Raw genomic sequence first — 16,963 nt, 5'->3', positions numbered from 1 at the left:
GCCCGCCCTCGCCCCACCGGCAGCCAGGCCGAGCCGCACAATCAACACCTCCCGACGCCCACACGCTCTGTGGCGCCCCTGCGCCAGCGCCCCTTTATAAGGAGCCGCTCGGCCCCACCCCCCCCGAAACTCCCCTATCACGACCCAGTCAGCAGCGGAGTGGCAGCTCTTCTCCCAGTCAGATGCCGCAAGGGGCGGATCCCGAGCTGTGGTGGGCGCCGTTGACACTCGCCCAATCCGTTTCCCGAGCGGCGGCTGCTCTCCCTGAGTGACACCTCGCCCTCCAATCAGCACCCACTCCCTCTTCCCGGCAGGGCTTGGCCAATGGCCGCCGAATGACGCGCGCTTCTCTCTCCCCGCCCCGCCTTCCCACACGCCCGCCCGCCGCGGGGCCAACGGGATGGCAGCGGCGCGGCGGAGGGGGCGAGGCTTCCTGGGGGGCTGGGCCAATGGGAGCGCGGCGCGGGAGGAGCGTGGGCAGGCATTGGCGGACTGGGCGCGGGTGGGCGGGCCGCGGCGCGGCGGCGGCGGTAGCGGCGGCGGGGGGGGAGGCGGCGGGGCGCGGGCCGAGCGGAGGGGAGCGGCGCGGAGCCGGGCGGGAGGCGGCGTCGCCGCCCGGGCCCATGGAGCTGGAGAACATCGTCGCCAACACCGTCCTCCTCAAGGCCCGCGAAGGTGAGCGGCGGCGCCGGGCGGACGCCGGTCCCCGGAGCTGCGGGGGGGGCGCCGCGGGGAGGCGGCAGGCCCGGGGCGGCGGTGGGGCAGGCGGGCCCGGAGCTGCCCGGCCGCGGAGCAGGCCCAGGGCCCGGGAGGTGCCGGCCGGCCGGTGGCCTGAGCCGTGAGCCCGGCGGGCCGGCTCGTAGAGCGGCGTCCGCTCCCCTGGGCTGCGGCCAGGCGGACTGCGGGCTCCGGCGGTGCCTGGCCCCGGGACTCAGCCCCGGGCTGTCCCTCCGGGGAGGGTCGCGGCCTTGGCTGCCCGCGGCGCCGCTGGGAACGGGGAGGTAACGGCACGGGTTGGGCACAGGCCGTCTAAAAGCACTCGGCCCGAAGCGAAGCCCCGGCGCTGGGCGCTGCTCCGGGCAGCCGGGGCTTGCTCAGTGCCCCGGGCTGTGCTTCCTTCGGGGGCGCTGAGCCCTCCTCGGGCAGCCGCGGTGCCTCTGCGTGTGGAAGCCGCCCCGCAGCCCCCGCCTGACTCCCGCCGGTGCCGGCAGCCTCCAGCCTTACCCCTTCCAGAGGCTGCTCGTGCTCCTCTGGCAGAGGGGAAAAGCAGCTTTAAGAGAAAAAGTTGACTTCAGGCTGGTAAACTGCTGCTTCCCACACAAGGGCCGATCCCGAAACTGCGGCGGTGAGCCCCACCCCTCCACCACCTTCACACCAGCCCTGGCCCCTGGTCCACTCAGCGCCAGGAGCTTTGCTGCGGGGCCACAAACCCCCACAAGCCTGCTGCTTCAGGGGTCATGGCTGAATTCCAGGGCCTCGGTCGGGGATGCAGCCTGCCACGCAGAGAAGCTGCAGGTTGACTTAAGGAGAGAGCTGGGAAGTCTGTCACACAGGAGCCTGGTCCTTTGCAGAGAAAATCTGATTCAGCCAGGCATCGGGGAGTTCATTAGATCATGTAAAGCGTCGGGGAAGTACAGTCCCTCCTGGCCCACAGTGTGCAGCTGGCCAGACCAAGTCATTTTGGAGCCTGAGGGGCTGCTGAAATCTAGTTAGAGGGCTTTAGAGATTAGATTTGTGGGAGCAAAGAGCAACGAAATTAAATTTACAGGGGTGGAAACATTTTTGAGCTGCTTGAAAATCAGGCTTAGTGTAGGTACTTGAGGCACGGTGACTGTGGTGGACCATGACATTATGCTACATAATGGCAAGGTTTGGTTCAAAACCAAATCCAGACTAAAACAAACAGCGGCATTTGTGACCTCTAGACACGAGACCCTGCTTCCCACGGAGTGAGTGACCAGGAGACTGTCTCCTGCTGTGCCTTCAGCAGAGCGGAGTTTGGTTGCTGATGCAAAGTGAGGCGTTGGACGGCTGCTGCGGTGCTTCCCAGTGCTCCTCTGGTGCCTCAGCCTGGGCAGGCGGTAGGCAGTTTGGCTGCAGGCAGGTAAAATCCACTGGCACGCTCGTGCCAGATGGTTCCTGGCCTGTGAGAGCCGCGGGTGGCTGTGCTGCCTGTCCACGCCTCTCCTGCCTGTGGCTGGGTGGCTGTGGTGGCCACTGGGGCGAGCTCTGGCAGCCTGTGTGACAGGACAGAGCTGCTTTGCTGGCCAGATCCATCAGCACCAGGTGCTTTGCTCCAACCCAACCTTTTTGGGAGCCTCCTGGTCTGGTGTGGGAGTGCGGGACTGAGATTGCCCTGGACGTGCTGGGGGGGCTGCTGACAGCCATCTTCAGCTGCTGCCATAGGATGGATGACCATGCTCTGGTCATGTCCTCTGGTAGAGGGACAACAGACCAGCTTTGAGGTATCACCAAGCCTTGAAGTTCCCCTGTGGTGAGCTCTGGGTAGAGGTGGCCCACCTCTTGCCCAGTCCCCAAAACGGAGCACTGGGAGGTTGGTGTACAGGAGACAAGTTCCCTGCTGGGCTGTTTGCTGCGGCACCGGGAGGGCGGGGGAGAACCGTGCGAGAAGGGTGCTGGAGCCTCCTCTCAAAGCAAACAACTCAAGGAAATGCAAGCTGCCGGTCCTCCTCCGCCAGGTGCTGTGGGGCATTGCTCTGCCTTTCCTTGAGCGCTCTTGGGGTGAGGATGCCTTGTCCTCCAGTACCCTCACTTAGTTGTCCCCATCTGTTTCATTGCCGCAAGCTGTGGCTGACAAGAAGGTGTCTGTGCTGCTGGTTTCTTCCACCCCTGCTCTACCCTTGAGTCACTTCCTTCCTGAGTTTGTACAATCGTGCAGCCCAGCTGCTGGTGCAGGGCAGATGTAGCGCGGCGACCTGCAGCGTGCCAGGGGCTCGGACCTGGGGCTGGCCCTGCAGAAGGCTGGCTGTGATGGCCCTGTCCCACCTGCCTGTCCAGCCAAGGCCTCCTGCAGCACGGGGAGCTGGATGCCCAGGGACTGTGATCTGAATTGCATCTGCAGTGGAGGAAAGTGCTATGAAAGTATTTCTCAAGAGCTGATAAATGATGTTCAACACCCCCCACCCCCCCCAATTTCAGAAAGCCATGCCTTTGGCCCAACTCGGCAGGGTGATTTAATGTGTTTCCAAAGGGAGGTGGGAGATTGTGTGTGTGTTGGCACCGGGCAGGCAGAAGGCAGTCCCTGGAGGTTGGCTGATCCCGGCAATCAGGCGTACAAGTATTTCACTACTTAGTGCTTGCTATGATGTAAATTTTTTGGTCTATCTAGAAGCTTTCCCACCCTGTCCTACAGCACTGGGCATTTACTCCAGCAACTGAAGTTGGAATAATATCTAGTTCTTGGATCTCACTTTTCTGAGGCTGGCTTATCTCTGGAGAAAGGTGGGAGTGTCCCCACTTCACAGGTGGGAAACTGAAGTGATGAGCCCCAGGCAATGCAGTGAGTTGTCTGTGGAGCCAGGATTAGAGCAGGAATTCCTGTCTCCCAGCTTCGTGTCCTCTCTCTGAGAGCCCCTCCCTGGAGTAAGCAATCAGTCTGGAATGAGTAGGTGGCATGAACATCGTTACTACAGCAGGAAGAGCTTCACACCGAGCAAGGCTTGGCCTCAAGAGGTGATTAGTTATGCAGAGGTCCTGAGGACAGGCCTGGGAGCCAAAAACTTGTGCAGGCATAGAGTAACCTGTGGCTTTAGGCACTCCTGCCCCTGCCCTAATTCTCCAGACTTAAATACAAGTCACTGAGATGTCCAGGTGCAAGGTCTTTGTGTGTTCTTGGTTGTGACTGTTCAGCAGCCAGAGCAGTTGGTCCGTCCACTTCCTCTGGCAGTCAAAGGCTCTAGTGCTTTTGTTCCAGCAGCCAGGAGACGGCAGTACCACTTCGGTCTTGTTTTCCTTGCCTGGGCTTGCTCATGTAAATGGACAGAGGGTGTCTCCTCTCTCGGCTCCCGGTAAGGTTAGGCTGCAGTCAGACGTCCTTGCTTCATAACGCATGGTACCGATTTTGTGTGCCCTGCAGGTGGTGGTGGAAACCGGAAAGGCAAGAGTAAGAAATGGCGCCAGATGCTGCAGTTCCCCCACATCAGCCTCTGCGAGGATCTTCGACAAACCCTCGGTGAGACGCAGTGGCTGGCGGGAGCTGAGCAGCGCCCGGGCTCTGCTCCGGAGCGGGGCCAGTGGGTGAGCGTGTGTGGGTGTTGTGCATTCAAAGGTGGGTGCACGTGAAGGCAGTTGAGTCCTGCAAGGGTCAGGGATGTATAATGGTGCATGTGTCAGCCAAAACCTGGCCAGGATCACTCAGAGGTCGGGGTGTAGGGAAGAAACAATGGGTGGGTAAGTCACAGCTGCATGGCGCTCACTGGATAGTACCTGTTGATGTACCCACGTGCCTTCCAGACTGTGATGAGCTTCAGTAGAGATACGCACCCTTCTCTGTTGAAACAGACCTGCTCGGTGTTGCAGAGCTTTGGAGTGTCGCTCTGGCATGCCTTTACATAAATACGAAGGTCCAGCTAATATCTTCTGGACTCCCTGGCTGGGATTCAGCCCTGCTCTGCAGACCTCGGCTTCTAACACTAATGCAGCAGCTTTACTTGGGCAAAACTGGGTTCTTGCTGTGCAGTACGGATGAGAATTGGGCAGGGCTTGGCCTGTCATTTTAATACTGCACTTTGCACTCTTCATGGTTTTAATGTTGTTTGTGCAGCAGGCTTGGTCCTGAGATCACGTGAAATTGTTTTGGAGCACGGAGGGTGGGAATGCTCTGCTTCCTGGGAAGGGGAGAGCTTGTTTAAGTTGTCACTCTGGATTCAGCTGCCAGCTGGAGAGTGGCACAAGGCTGGCCTTGTTTCAGAGCAGGTGTCACTGGGCTGCGTGGGTTTGGGAGGTTTCTGCAGCTCCAGTCCCCAGTTCCACCCTGCCCAGGTTTTCCAGGTCCTGGCAGCCCCAAGGAGAGGAGTGGCTCCCTTTGAGGTCACATGGGACTGTAGCACTTGGAATAACTCAACCTCCATCATCCACACTGTAACCTCCAAGCTCACAACAGCCTGGTTCTGCTGCTGTGCATGCTATGCACCACCTCCTGGGGCTGGCTTCGCAGCCGAGTGTAGTCAGATGGAGACTCTCACCTTGGTTTTGCTGCAAACTGCTCTCTGGAGCAGGTCCTGAGCACCGAACACAGCTCTGGCCTGGGCTCTCCTTGCAGCTCCCATCTTGGCCATCTCAACTCCTCTCTGCTTCTCTGACTTGTGTGCCCTCAGCAGAGCTTTCCCTCAGCTGATGCCCATCCTCTGCCCGCAGCTGCCCTTCCTGTGAGTGTTATGGCATGTTTTCCAGCACCGAACTTCACCTTCACTGTGCTGCCTGTTTGCCAGTGGTGAGTGCTGGTGGTCTGTCTGTCTCTGCTGTCCCACTGTCCAGGACAGTGACCTTGTGATGCTTTGGAAGGCAAGTCCCTCCCAGCGGCTGGCTGTCACCACCCGTGTCCCCACTTCCCCTTGGGGAGGTATGCGAGAAGTGCTTCTGGCCCAGGTAGTGGCCGCCTCACTTGGTTTCCCCATGGGAAAGATGGCCTCATTCCTCATGCTTGGGTTGCTCTTTGGCTGGAGTGGTTTTGTTTTCCCCTCACAGCCCGCTAGAAAGGCATTTCTTTCCTATTCCAGAGGCTTGGCAGGACCGTGGGCATGGTGGGCTGGTTGCCCGCTGCAGAATTAAGCTTTGTGTGCCCTGACCACAGGTAGCAACCTTGTGTGAGCCCAGGCAGCAGCGAGGGCAGCCAAAAGTTTCTGATCTTGCCAGCAGCAAGCTCTCATCCTCCCCAGCTGAAGGGAACTCCTTACCCTGCAGACACAAGGAAACCAGCCTGTGCGGTGGAGCTGGCGAGACAGCCTCCTCCCCCACCGCAGCCAGGCCGTCTCTGTGCTCTTGTGCACCCTCAGGAAGCCGCAGCTTCCTTGGGAGAAACTGCTGCATGGGGAGGGGAAGGCCGGCAGTACCCAGCCCCGGGGAGTGCTGGAAGATCCCCTGCGAGCTAGTGGACGGCTGCACATCTGCACCCCAGGCAGCACACAGCCCTCGGTGGCAATGGCTGTAACAGAAATCTGTTCTGGCCCGCAATCAGACAATGTCTTATGAGTGGAAGGGGAGGAAAAAAAAGCAGAGAACCGGAAGCGCTCTGGACAGGCAAAGGGGTTTGTGCCTGGGCTGCCAGACTTTGGAGAGGGGTAGGAGGAATCAGCAGGGAAGCCAAGCTCCAGAGGGCAGTAGGCGTTGATGTACAAGCAAGTGGCTGTCCCATGGAGGGGTCTAATTGCTGTGTGCAGCATTAAAATGACATCTGTGGAAATGGTGCGCCCATTTTGATGCTGCTGCTTCTAGCAGGGCCTTTGGGTATGCAAGTGGTTTGTAAGAGTCATCAGAGCAACTCTTCCTCTGGACGATCTGCCTCGAAATAAGCTCAGTGTGTTCCTCATGTTCCAAGGAAAGTTGTATGTCTGGAGTAGTCAGTCAGTCACCTGGGGAGAGTTTTGAGAAGAGAGCCTCCAGGCAAGCAGGAGACACCAAGATCCCTTGCTAGAAACAAGAGGGGCAGGCTGTACAGAACAGCAGGTCAAACCTCTTTCAGGGAAGAGGATCTTCCACAGGGGAATGTAAAAGTTTGGTCATGCCTCTTGTCCCCATTGGGTGCATTTCACTCCCCGGGGAGTCTCAGGCTGGTGGGACCTGTGAGCAGCCAGCTGATGAGTCACAAGACTCCATCGCCGCCTGTTGCCGGGGCGGTGGGCTGTGGCTTCTCTTTGGGGGTTGGCAGTGAGTAGTCTTCTCCACATTTGCAGAGCGGGACTACCACAGCCTATGTGAGAAGCAACCCATTGGGCACATGCTCTTTCGGCAGTTCTGCGAGACACGACCTGAGCTGTCACGCTGCGTCAAGTTCCTGGATGCCGTGGTAAGAGCAAAGCCCGTTGTGGGAGGCAGGGATGTTCCTGGCACCCTGGGTACTCCCGTGTTTGCCAGGTACTTCTGGGCATGTAGGGTTTTCCTGAAGGAAAAACCCGTGAGTTGCAGTTTCTCCAAGTTAGGGCTGGGCCTTTGCTTACAGAGCTGTTTGCTGGAGATCTGGTTTTCCAGGGAAGCATGGGAAACCTTGGGCAGAGGGTGTTGCTGCTCTGCAGCTGTTGCCCGGTAGCAAGGCTCAGTTCCTGGCTGGACCTGCTTCTCATGCTGTTTGCTCTGTGCAGGCAGGGTACGAAGTGGCTCCAGATGAGAAGCGGAAGGAATGTGGGCAGCACCTGATTGAAAAGTACTTGAAGCCAAACGTGAGTAAGAGGGTTGTGTTTGCTGCCTGCAACGGTAGAGCAGTTGGAAAGCTGGCAGCTGTCCTTACCCATGTCCTGCCACAGTGAACGTGCTGGGCAGGATGGAGAGGGCAGAGTACAGAGCCACCCTACTACCTCACAAGTGACCATTGCTGCTTTTCCCACTGGCCCTAAAGCAGATGGGTGCCTGTGTGCTGGGCTTCTCCTTCCTGGGAGGATCCTTGTGCTCTGCTCCCTATGTCTGACTCCATCCCTTTGTCCCCAGAGTGAAGACCATGTGCCTGAAGTCCCCTCGCAGCTGGTGGATGCCTGTTGTGAGAGGCTGGAGCAGGAACCTTCCAAGGAGCTCTTCAAGGAATCCACTAAGTAAGTTAGAGGGCTGGGACCTGCCTGCAGGTCACACCGTGGCATGGGGTAGATGCTGCAGCTAACTCGCCTTGTCCCTCATGGTCCCTTCCTCCAGGAGAGCGAAGGCTGGGGCCTGAGGAGTTTCAGGTTAGCAGTTTGCAGCACAGCTTCAGGAAAGCAAGTGCAAGGAGCTCCCATAGGCTCTGGGAGCCACAAGCTGCTGCAGAAACATCTGTCACTCCTCTCAGTCTGCCGTGGGTCTGAGTTGCTGTTTGGGAAGACCCTGTTTCAGCGAGCCTCAGCATCTGGCCATGCTGTTCCTAGTCTTGTGCCAGCATCTCCTAGGCATCCATAGAGCAGAGTTGACGGCTGCAGTCCCAGTGCCAGCTGTCCTCCCCCGCTGGCTGCAGATGTGGCTGTTGTGGTTAGGTTACACTGGCTGTTGCTGCAGGGATCTAAGGTCACTTCTGTTCCCATCGCAGAAGCAGTGGCTGAGGTCCTGGCTCCGGGCACGAAGCGGAAGCTGTTAGGCAAACTGGGCTTATGGCCTCCACCCCTCCCTGAACAGTAGCTGGAGCACGTTGCTTAATCGAGTGTAGGGCTGTGGCAATGGATTTGCTGCAGTCTTCTGGGGAGCGTTAGCTCTGTGTGTGGTAACTGGTGTCGCTGTCTGAATGCAGAGCCTCCGGGCTGGGCCCTGCCTGCTCTTGGCAAGCTCTGAAAGGGGAAGAGCCCATCCGCTTCTCCATGCATGTCTCCAGTCTAGACACTATGTCTAAGGCTCTTTACTCCGCTGGGCAGCCCTGGCACCGGTCTCTGAGGCAGTTAGCTCTCTCGAGCAGGATCCCCTGTGGCCTTTTGTGCTGGATATTCATCTGAAAGTGAACAACTCAGCGCCTGGGCCTGAACATTGCTAGCAGCTTTCAGCAGCTGATTACAGCCTTGTGTGCGCATTTGCCCTGTGAGCAGAGGGGCAATTGCAAAGAGTCCCATCGTCCCCCTTTGTCCCGCAGCCTGGGCTGGTGCTGAGAGGCCACAATCAGCAGTGCCAGCCCGGTCCCAGGGTGCTATGTTAATCACAGCGGTACTTCCAACTCACCTTCCTTTTGCGTCAGGCTTAGCGCAGAGGGTGGGCTTTCTAGGCCAGGGCTGCAAGGGGGTACGTGGGTGATTCAGCACCAGGCTGGGTGAGGGGAGGGCAAAGTGACCAGGCTCTTGGGCCTGCTCACCTCCTCCTTGCTTCGACCACCAGCCTTTTCCACGGCTGTGATCAGCTCTCAGCAACCTTGCTGGCTCTGCTCTCTCCTAGGCTTATCCATGACTACCTGAGTGTGGCTCCCTTTGCCGACTACCTCGACAGCTTGTACTTCAACCGCTTCCTGCAGTGGAAATGGCTGGAACGGTAACACTCCCCGGCATCACTGGGAGACCTGCGCCCTGCTCACATGGGCTGCCTGGGGGGTCCCTCGGGCTCCTTCCCGTGCTGGGCCCTGGCAGGAGCCAAGGGCCTGGCCTTTGTCTACTCTTGTTCGCCTTCAGGGCCCTTTATTGGCACCATCAGCAGCCCCAGCCTTGCTTGCCCCGCAGGGAAGCAAGGTCTGCTTGAGCAGGGGTTTTGGGGTGGGCCACATTCTCTCAGGCCAGGGCATGGGGGTGGTTTGGGCTTCAGTCCCTGCTCTCCCCCTGCTCGCATCTCACTCCTGTTTCATTTCCTTCACAGGCAGCCAGTAACCAAAAACACTTTCCGCCAGTACCGTGTGCTGGGCAAGGGCGGTTTTGGGGAGGTGAGTGACCAGCATTTCCTCTGCACTCAGGGTACCAGGCAGCCACCATTGCCTGCTGCCAGATGCGGGCCTGGGTTGGCCATCAGGGTGCCACAAGCTGCTCTAGCGCCTGGAGGCAGGTGCTGCTGGCTGGGGGGGCCCTGCGCAGGGCACGTCTGTGCTCTGGGCATTGCGTGATATGTCAGTTCCCTCTGAGGGGCAGGAGCTCCCCTCTGACCAAGCACTGGCGGTATGGAAGGTGTTGCACAGGGTAGGTAGCACATGTCCTGTGGCATGTACAGCTGCCTGGGCAGAGAGTCAGGTCTGTTCCTGGTGTCTTGGCAGGGGAAACTGCACTCCTGAAAACTGTTGCTGTCAGGCTTCCTTCTGTTTCTGGAGTGGCCTTCTGTCTTCCCCAGCACCAGCCGTGGTGCTGCTACAGGTGGCAGGGGCATCACAGCCCTCTGCTGCTTATCTGTGACATCTGGAGATGTCACTGTTCCCTGTGTCCTTGCTTTGACAACAGGCTTCTCGCTAACCTCAGAGTGAGGCGGGGACAGGGACATCTTTGCCTTCCCATGCCTCTTCCTGAGAGCAGAACCTCGACCCTCACCTGGAAATGGCAGTGGGAGGGTGCTGAGCCTTGTCCCCCCTCCAGGTTTGTGCCTGCCAAGTGCGTGCCACGGGGAAGATGTACGCCTGCAAGAAGCTGGAGAAGAAACGAATCAAAAAGCGGAAAGGAGAGGCCATGGCCCTGAATGAGAAACAGATCCTGGAAAAAGTGAACAGTAGGTTTGTAGTAAGTACAGAGGAATTGCTCTCACTTTGCTGCGGTGGTTGATTCTTCCTCCAACCAGCCAGCCCGGCACCTCTGTGCTCCTCACCCCATGTGGAGAGGCAGGAGCAGGCCCTGCCCACGGGGTAGGGTTCTGGCAGCTGCAGATCTCTCACAAGGCTGGGGTCTGGCAGGACCTCCTACTGCCTCCACAAGATGCTGTAAATACCCCCAAAATGAGGCCCAAACACCCATCTGGTCTCACAGGCACCTTCTTAACCTCTGGGGCATAAGAAAGCAGCGAGAACTGTCTCTCCAAACAGCCAGATGGGCAGAAGCCTAGCCCTGAGCTGTGTGGTGGGGAGCACTCTCTCTGGCTGCGCTGAGGTGTGGTCAGCCTGAAACCTCCATTTACGGAGGATTCGTCAGACGCTGCCCTGGGGTTGCTGTTGAGTGTTGCTTGCCCCCAGAGGAGAGCAGTTCTGGCTCAGGGAAATAGTGTCCTCCCTTGTCTGAGGAAAGGTGGGGGTATGCTGGGGCTGGTGGGCACTTCCACATCCTCCTTGGGTTTGCACAGTTCCCCGTCTGCCTCCTCTGCTGGCAAAGGCCCAGTCCTGCTGCCCATGAGTGGCTGCTTGGGTGACAAAGTGCCCATCAAAGCATGGGCACCTCTCTCTTCCAGCTGTGTCTTCTAACAGCCTTTCTGCCCTGAATTGCAGGTGAGCTTAGCCTATGCATATGAAACTAAAGATGCTCTCTGCCTAGTGCTGACCCTCATGAATGGAGGGGACCTCAAGTTCCATATCTACCACATGGGAGAGGCTGGCTTTGAGGAGCCCCGGGCAGCTTTCTATGCTGCTGAGATCTGCTGTGGCCTCGAGGACTTGCACCAGGAGAGGATAGTGTACAGGTGCGCGCTGCCTGGCCCCTGCTGGGAGATCTTGTATGGGCTGCAGAAGCAAGAGGGTTCCTGCTGCTCTTATTAGCCCAGCTAGGTCCGTCTGCTCAAGAAAATAAGCTCAGGCTTGAAAGCAGCACAGAGCTGGGTGAAAGGGGATGAAGAACAGAAAGCTGATCTCATGGGAGAGACACAAGCACTTAGCTTGGCTTATTCCTGGTAAATGATCACCAAGAACAGGATGTGATCGTGCTGTGAACGCCTCGGGGTAGGCACTTGGGCACTTAACTCCCCAGGCAGTATTGACACTAGAACAAAGGAGGGTAAGCTGCCCCTATACCCTCAAGACTGAGAGCTGGGCAGGAGGGAGAACAAGCTGATTGTATGATAGTAGGTTGTGTGATGCAGCGTTAAGGATAGCATGGCTAAACACAGGGCCGGAATGTCCCCTCTGGTCATACCCTGTGCCTTGCCCTGGGACAGGACAAACAGAAGAAGCCTGTGCTCCTTCTCTCTTGCACGGCCTGTCCCATAGTGAGTTCTGCACCTGCAAAGAGGGAATCAGCCACAGGCTCGCTGCTTCCTTGCAGAGGGTGGAAGGTTGTCATGTCCTGCCTCTCTGCCTGGGAGGGGAGAGCTTGCAGGGCTAACTCCAGGGCAGGGGTGAGGGGAAGATTATCTGTGTGCTTGAGGCAGGGGCATTGCATCCCTCTGCTGCTTCTGTGACTTCTTGAGATGTCGCTGTTGCTTGTGTCCTTTGCTTTTGACAGCAGGCTTCTTGCTAATCAAGTCCCTTCCTTCCTAGGGACCTGAAGCCAGAGAACATATTGCTGGATGACCATGGTGAGTGCAGGGTCAAAAGGAGCCCTGGGCCTGAGTCCTTCTCTCTTCCTCTGGTTGAACCAGGATTACTCTGTGTTCTTGGCAGCTTCAAACATTGCCCCTTGACCTTGTCCTATTAACTTGCCTCCTCCTCTGTGCAGGTCACATCCGTATCTCAGACCTGGGGCTAGCTGTGCACGTGCCAGAGGGCCAAACAATCAAGGGCCGGGTGGGGACAGTTGGCTACATGGGTAAGTGGCCCTGGTTTAATCAAAAAGCAGCCTCTGACTGCACACATGCTCTCCCTGCCCTCACGCATCCGTCACCCCTGCTCCTATGTAGCTCCAGAGGTGGTGAAGAACGAGCGCTACACTTTCAGCCCAGACTGGTGGGCTCTGGGCTGCCTGGTGTACGAGATGATCGAGGGACAGTCCCCCTTCCAGCAGCGCAAGAAGAAGATCAAGCGGGAGGAGGTGGAGCGGTTGGTGAAGGAAGTGCAGGAGGAGTACTCGGAGAAATTCTCGCCCTGCGCCCGCTCCCTCTGCACCATGGTACGGGTGTGCATCCCTGTCCCTTCGCTCCCACCGCCTCTTTGCACGCAGCAGGAGAACACTGAGGCTGCTCCTTGTAGAGGTGCTGGTGGCAGCTAGGTTCCCTTGTCTCTGATAAGGCAGCACAGGAGGGTCCAGAGTACCTTAATTCCTCACTCTCCCAGCTGTCTACTGGGCCCATGCTGTCCCTAGAGACATACTTCAGGACCCAGCCAACCTCAGGGCTGCTCCTGCCCAAAGCACCCTCTACCCGGGCCACTGATTTCCTTTGTGTTGCAGCTGCTGTGCAAAGACCCGCTGGAGCGCCTAGGGTGCCGAGGAGCTGGGGCCAGGGAAGTGAAGGAGCACCCTCTCTTCAAGCACCTCAACTTCAGGAGGCTGGAAGCAGGCATGCTGGACCCCCCCTTCAAGCCAGATGTAAGTGCCTGTCCGTGTCCCAACCTCTTCAGTCACTGGTGCTGTCAAGGGAAGCAGGAGCCTTGGGGTGGCTCACCTGAGGAGGTGGTGCCCATCCCCTTCCCTCTTGTTTCTAGAGCCTGGCAGAACAGGGGTCAAGCAAGCTCTGGGCTACAGGGAGAGGGGGCCTAGGCTTGGCCATGAGCCACAGCTTGAGGTGGTGGTATCTTCATGGAGCCTGGCATTAGAGCAGTCCTTGTGCTGTTTAGCCGCAGGCCATCTACTGCAAGGATGTTCTGGACATCGAGCAGTTCTCCACAGTGAAAGGGGTGGAGCTGGAGCCCACAGACAATGACTTCTACCAGAAGTTTGCTACAGGAAGCGTGCCCATTCCTTGGCAGAATGAGGTAGGTTTGCAGTACGGGTCTTTGCTCCTGCTTGTGCCCACCATGGCAGAGTGCAGTGTCCCACAGGGTTCATGCTGTCCCTACTGCTCTTGCACTCTGCTGGGCCCTCGGTGATGGGCTTTGTGTGGCAGTCGCTGCAGCCATCTGTGCCCTCTTACAGATGATTGAGACGGAGTGTTTTAAGGAGCTGAATATCTTTAGCACAGACGGCACAGTGCCCCCAGACCTGGACTGGAAAGGGCAGCCTTCTCCACAGCCCAAAAAAGGGTTACTCCAGCGCTTATTCAGCAGACAGGTAAGAGTGTTTGCCCAGCATTTCCTCCACAGCAAGTCCTCTAGCAGCAATGAGCCCACTCCTGCCTGTGCCAGGCAGATCTGGCAGGGAGGTGGGCATGAGAGGGCGGCAGGCAGTCTCCCCCTGCACTGGGTGGCCAGACCCCAGGGCTCTCAGGGGGACCCACGCATGGCTGCAGGGAGCCAGCCCTTGCCTGGCTGCCACTCCCCATGCTGGGGGAGTCAAGGGGGCTGGATGGAGTGTCCTGGCTGAACGTGCTGCAGTCACACAGGCAGAGAGATGTTGCTGAAGGCACCAAAATAGCAAGTCTGCTGCCTTCCTACATGAATAATACCATCCCTGAAGAAGACCTTGCTCTTGGAATAGGCTCCTGGGCTCCCCAGAGTATTTCTGCCAGACCTTGAGCAGGCAGAGAGAGCAGTGCTTTCGAGGGATGAGGAGAACGGAAACGTCTTGCAGCTGCTATGGGCTTGCTCGCCTGTCTGTCTCCTCTGCCCGGAACAGTCTTTGCCTTCTTTCCAGGACTGGCAAAGTCTGGGCTGCTGCCTCTCAACAGCTGCTTGCAGCTGTGGGACTCAAGCATGGTTGGCTCTGGACCCACTCTCAGCCACCCGGTGCTGACTCCTGCTTCCCTGATGAGCTCCAAGTTGTGCTTCACTGTTCAGTGGGCTGCCCTAGCCAGAGCCAGCTCTGGGCTGGGATACCCAGCCCCTCCCGAGGCAGGCAGGACCTGCTGGAGGATGGGCAGCTGCCTGTGGCAGGGGTTGAGCTGTGATTTGCCGCGTGTTTTCTCTTTCCAGAGGTGAGCAGTCTCTCCTGGCTGCTTTGCTCAGGGAAATACCTGGTGGCCCGTGGACATGGCAAGATCTGGGAAAGAGGAGTGTTGTCCTTCAGTGCCTATCCCCTTCCCCCAGCAGAGCACAAGCTGCTTGTTGTTCTAACTGCCCCCTGAGCCACTAATCCCGCTTCCCTGCTCTCGCTGCCTTTGTGGGGGAGGCCTTGCCCTCAGCTTGAGCCAAAGCTGCCCCTGCACTGCGACCGCTGGGAGCTCTGCTCCCAGGGGGCTGTGGGAAGTGCCCTTCACTCCTCTTCGGATGTCCAGAACACACAGAAGGGTTGAGAAACCATGAAGGGTTCGGCATTGCTCCATGCTCAGACTCCCTCCCATTCTAGCAAAAAGGGCTTCAGCTGCTGAGCCCTGAGCGGGGCAGAGCATCTGTACTGGCACTGAGCTGTCTCCCTGGGTGGCTGTAGTCCATGGAGGCCATCTTCTTCCCAGCTTCTGAGCTAGTCAGCTGCGTGCTCACCAGTCTGTCTGCCAGGAGCTGAACCCCCAGATGCAGCTTGACTGTTTCTCTGCAGACTGGGGGTCCCCTCCAGCCCCTTGCCTCCATGTAGCTCTCCCACGTGCAGGCTGGGGAGGCCTGGCCCTTCCCTGCCAGAGGGCCGCTGTAGGCTGGGTTGTGTGACTGTGCTCACCCTCTGCTTGCTGAGCTCCTCTCTCTCCCTCCTCCCTCTCCTTGCCCTTCTGACTTCAGGACTGTTGTGGAAACTGCAGCGACAGTGAGGAAGAGCCCACCCGGCTGTAGAGCACAACTTGTTCTCCAGCCCCTGGGACCCCCTTACCTCTCCGGGTGCCCAGCAGAACAACAGCCCAGCCTGAAGGACAAAGGTAGCAGCGGCCCCACAAGGTGGATTTGTTTACAGCTTTACACATCTGTATTTGAAGACTGTGAGGATGGCTCCAGGGCTGGCGGCAGTACGCAGCTTGGGCCAAGGTGCCTTTGGCCGTGGGCAAGCCCTCATCCCCAAGACAGAGCTGGACACTTCTGAATCTGCCACTTGGGATTGTGCTGCTGCCGCCCACCGGCTGCTGCTCCCCTCCCGGGCCCAGGGTGGGAGGGAGGGATTGCGCCAGCATGGGCCGAGGCCGGGCTGGAGCAGCTCTGCTGACACATTCCACAGTGCCGAAGCGGCACTGCAGGTTTGGTGTATATTTATATACGTTGGTCTGTACATATCACATGTCAGTTTTTAATCTATAGGTAGGGGCCTGCAGTGCCCCCACCCTGTCACAGGCACAAATGTCCTCCTATGGGGGGAGCGACGGTCTCAGCTTTGTACCAGGGAGTCCTGGGCAGAGGCCTTCTGTGCCTTGAGGTGTCTAATGCCTCTTTCCTGGACCTTTCTGGCCATGCTGAGGCGTCCCTGGCTCCAGCGGAGTCCATTGCTCAGCCCCAAGGCACAGGAAACTGCTGTGCCAAAGCGTCTACCATTGCATCCTGGCAGCAGAGCGTCACTGCCTCATCCCTGCTTCCCTGTCTGCCAGAGCGTGCTTCCTCCTGCCTCGTCTCACACATGCTGCCAGCTCCAGGGAGCTGATCCCGGCCCCCTCTCCAGACCGCCAGCAGGCTGCTCATGACACAGTGGGACACAGCGGAACACAGCTGCTCCTGCGGCACCTGCTCGGGAGGTACCTGCTGTGGGTCCAGAGGGTTGGTCTGATCCCCATTATGGTGCAGGATGGCCCCAGCGTGGCGCCACCTGCTCCGGACCAGCCATCTCTGCATGCCGGGGATGCTGTGGTCCCCAGGCCCAGCGTGGTATCAGAGGAGCAGATGACATGTAAGGGACCCTGCTCTTGGGGAGCAAAGCCATGGTAAAGGGAATGTCCCTTCCTGGGGTCATGCTCTGAGTGGGGCCGGGAGCAGCCCACCCACCATACTGGCCTAATGTGTGTCCCCAGGCGTCCTGGGGAGCAGCGTGGGGCTCAGCCCACCTCTCTGTTTCCGCTTGTTCTGTCCCCTCTTGTGCACACTCGTCCCAGCTGTGTCCCAAGCAATAACTCAACTCTTCTCTGTGTGTGTATGTATGCACACGCGTGCGTGCTGCTGCCTCGTGCTCATTCTGAGCCAGGCCCCCCGGGGGGGCTGAGCACCTACTTGGACCTGTGGTATCATTTGCTTGCCTTGCACTAAAGTTGGAGAGTATTTAAATTTTTTAACCTTTTGTTAAGTGTAAGATTTGCCATGCCTTGTATTGCTGTCATGTCAAGGGAGGGCCGGCTCCGGGCCGTACAGGGTTGGTGGCTGTAAGGAGGAGAGGAGCAGGGGCCCCCGTTCCTGGGCTGCTGTGGGCTCTGCTGGTGCTCCTGTCCTGCGGGGAAGAGCAGGGGCTGATGCTGAGCCCCGGGGACGGCGGGTGGCCCTTGGTGGCTTCTGCTGGGTGGTTTGGGTCAGTGCAGGGGCATGACAGGTACAAGGCCTTGTGCCGTTGGGGTGCTTGTGTCCGCTGTGGTCCCCTTTGGGGCATGT

At 58.5% G+C, this 16,963-nt stretch overlaps 1 protein-coding gene across 2 annotated transcripts; it reads left to right on the top strand.

Annotated features, from left to right (window-relative positions):
- The first annotated feature begins 623 nt into the window (after positions 1–623).
- On the top strand, positions 624–15,238 carry GRK6 (G protein-coupled receptor kinase 6). Of its 2 annotated transcripts, none has more exons than XM_075715874.1 (16): positions 624–675; positions 4,097–4,192; positions 6,912–7,024; positions 7,317–7,394; positions 7,660–7,760; positions 9,052–9,144; positions 9,463–9,526; positions 10,164–10,304; positions 11,000–11,190; positions 11,984–12,021; positions 12,162–12,251; positions 12,343–12,551; positions 12,831–12,968; positions 13,217–13,354; positions 13,515–13,649; positions 15,188–15,238. In XM_075715874.1, exons 1-16 carry the CDS (start codon positions 624–626, stop codon positions 15,236–15,238), a joined length of 1,728 nt encoding a protein of 575 aa, XP_075571989.1. The 2 variants fall into 2 exon arrangements, with proteins under 2 accessions (XP_075571989.1, XP_075571988.1); XM_075715873.1 differs by having other exon boundaries at positions 8,995–9,144.
- Positions 15,239–16,963: the final 1,725 nt, after the last annotated feature.

The sequence above is a fragment of the Pelecanus crispus genome, chromosome 8 (assembly GCF_030463565.1).
Source record: "Pelecanus crispus isolate bPelCri1 chromosome 8, bPelCri1.pri, whole genome shotgun sequence".
In the NCBI taxonomy this organism is placed as follows: domain Eukaryota; kingdom Metazoa; phylum Chordata; class Aves; order Pelecaniformes; family Pelecanidae; genus Pelecanus; species Pelecanus crispus.
This window is presented reverse-complemented; position numbering and strand designations above follow the sequence as displayed.

Bases quoted from the DNA above. Each gene is read 5' to 3' on its own strand.
- GRK6 (XM_075715873.1), top strand. From the start codon at position 624: ATGGAGCTGGAGAACATCGTCGCCAACACCGTCCTCCTCAAGGCCCGC. The intron at 9,527-10,163 runs GTGAGTGACCAG...TCCCCCCTCCAG, and splicing joins GCAAGGGCGGTTTTGGGGAG to GTTTGTGCCTGCCAAGTGCG. The intron at 11,191-11,983 runs GTGCGCGCTGCC...CTTCCTTCCTAG, and splicing joins CAGGAGAGGATAGTGTACAG to GGACCTGAAGCCAGAGAACA.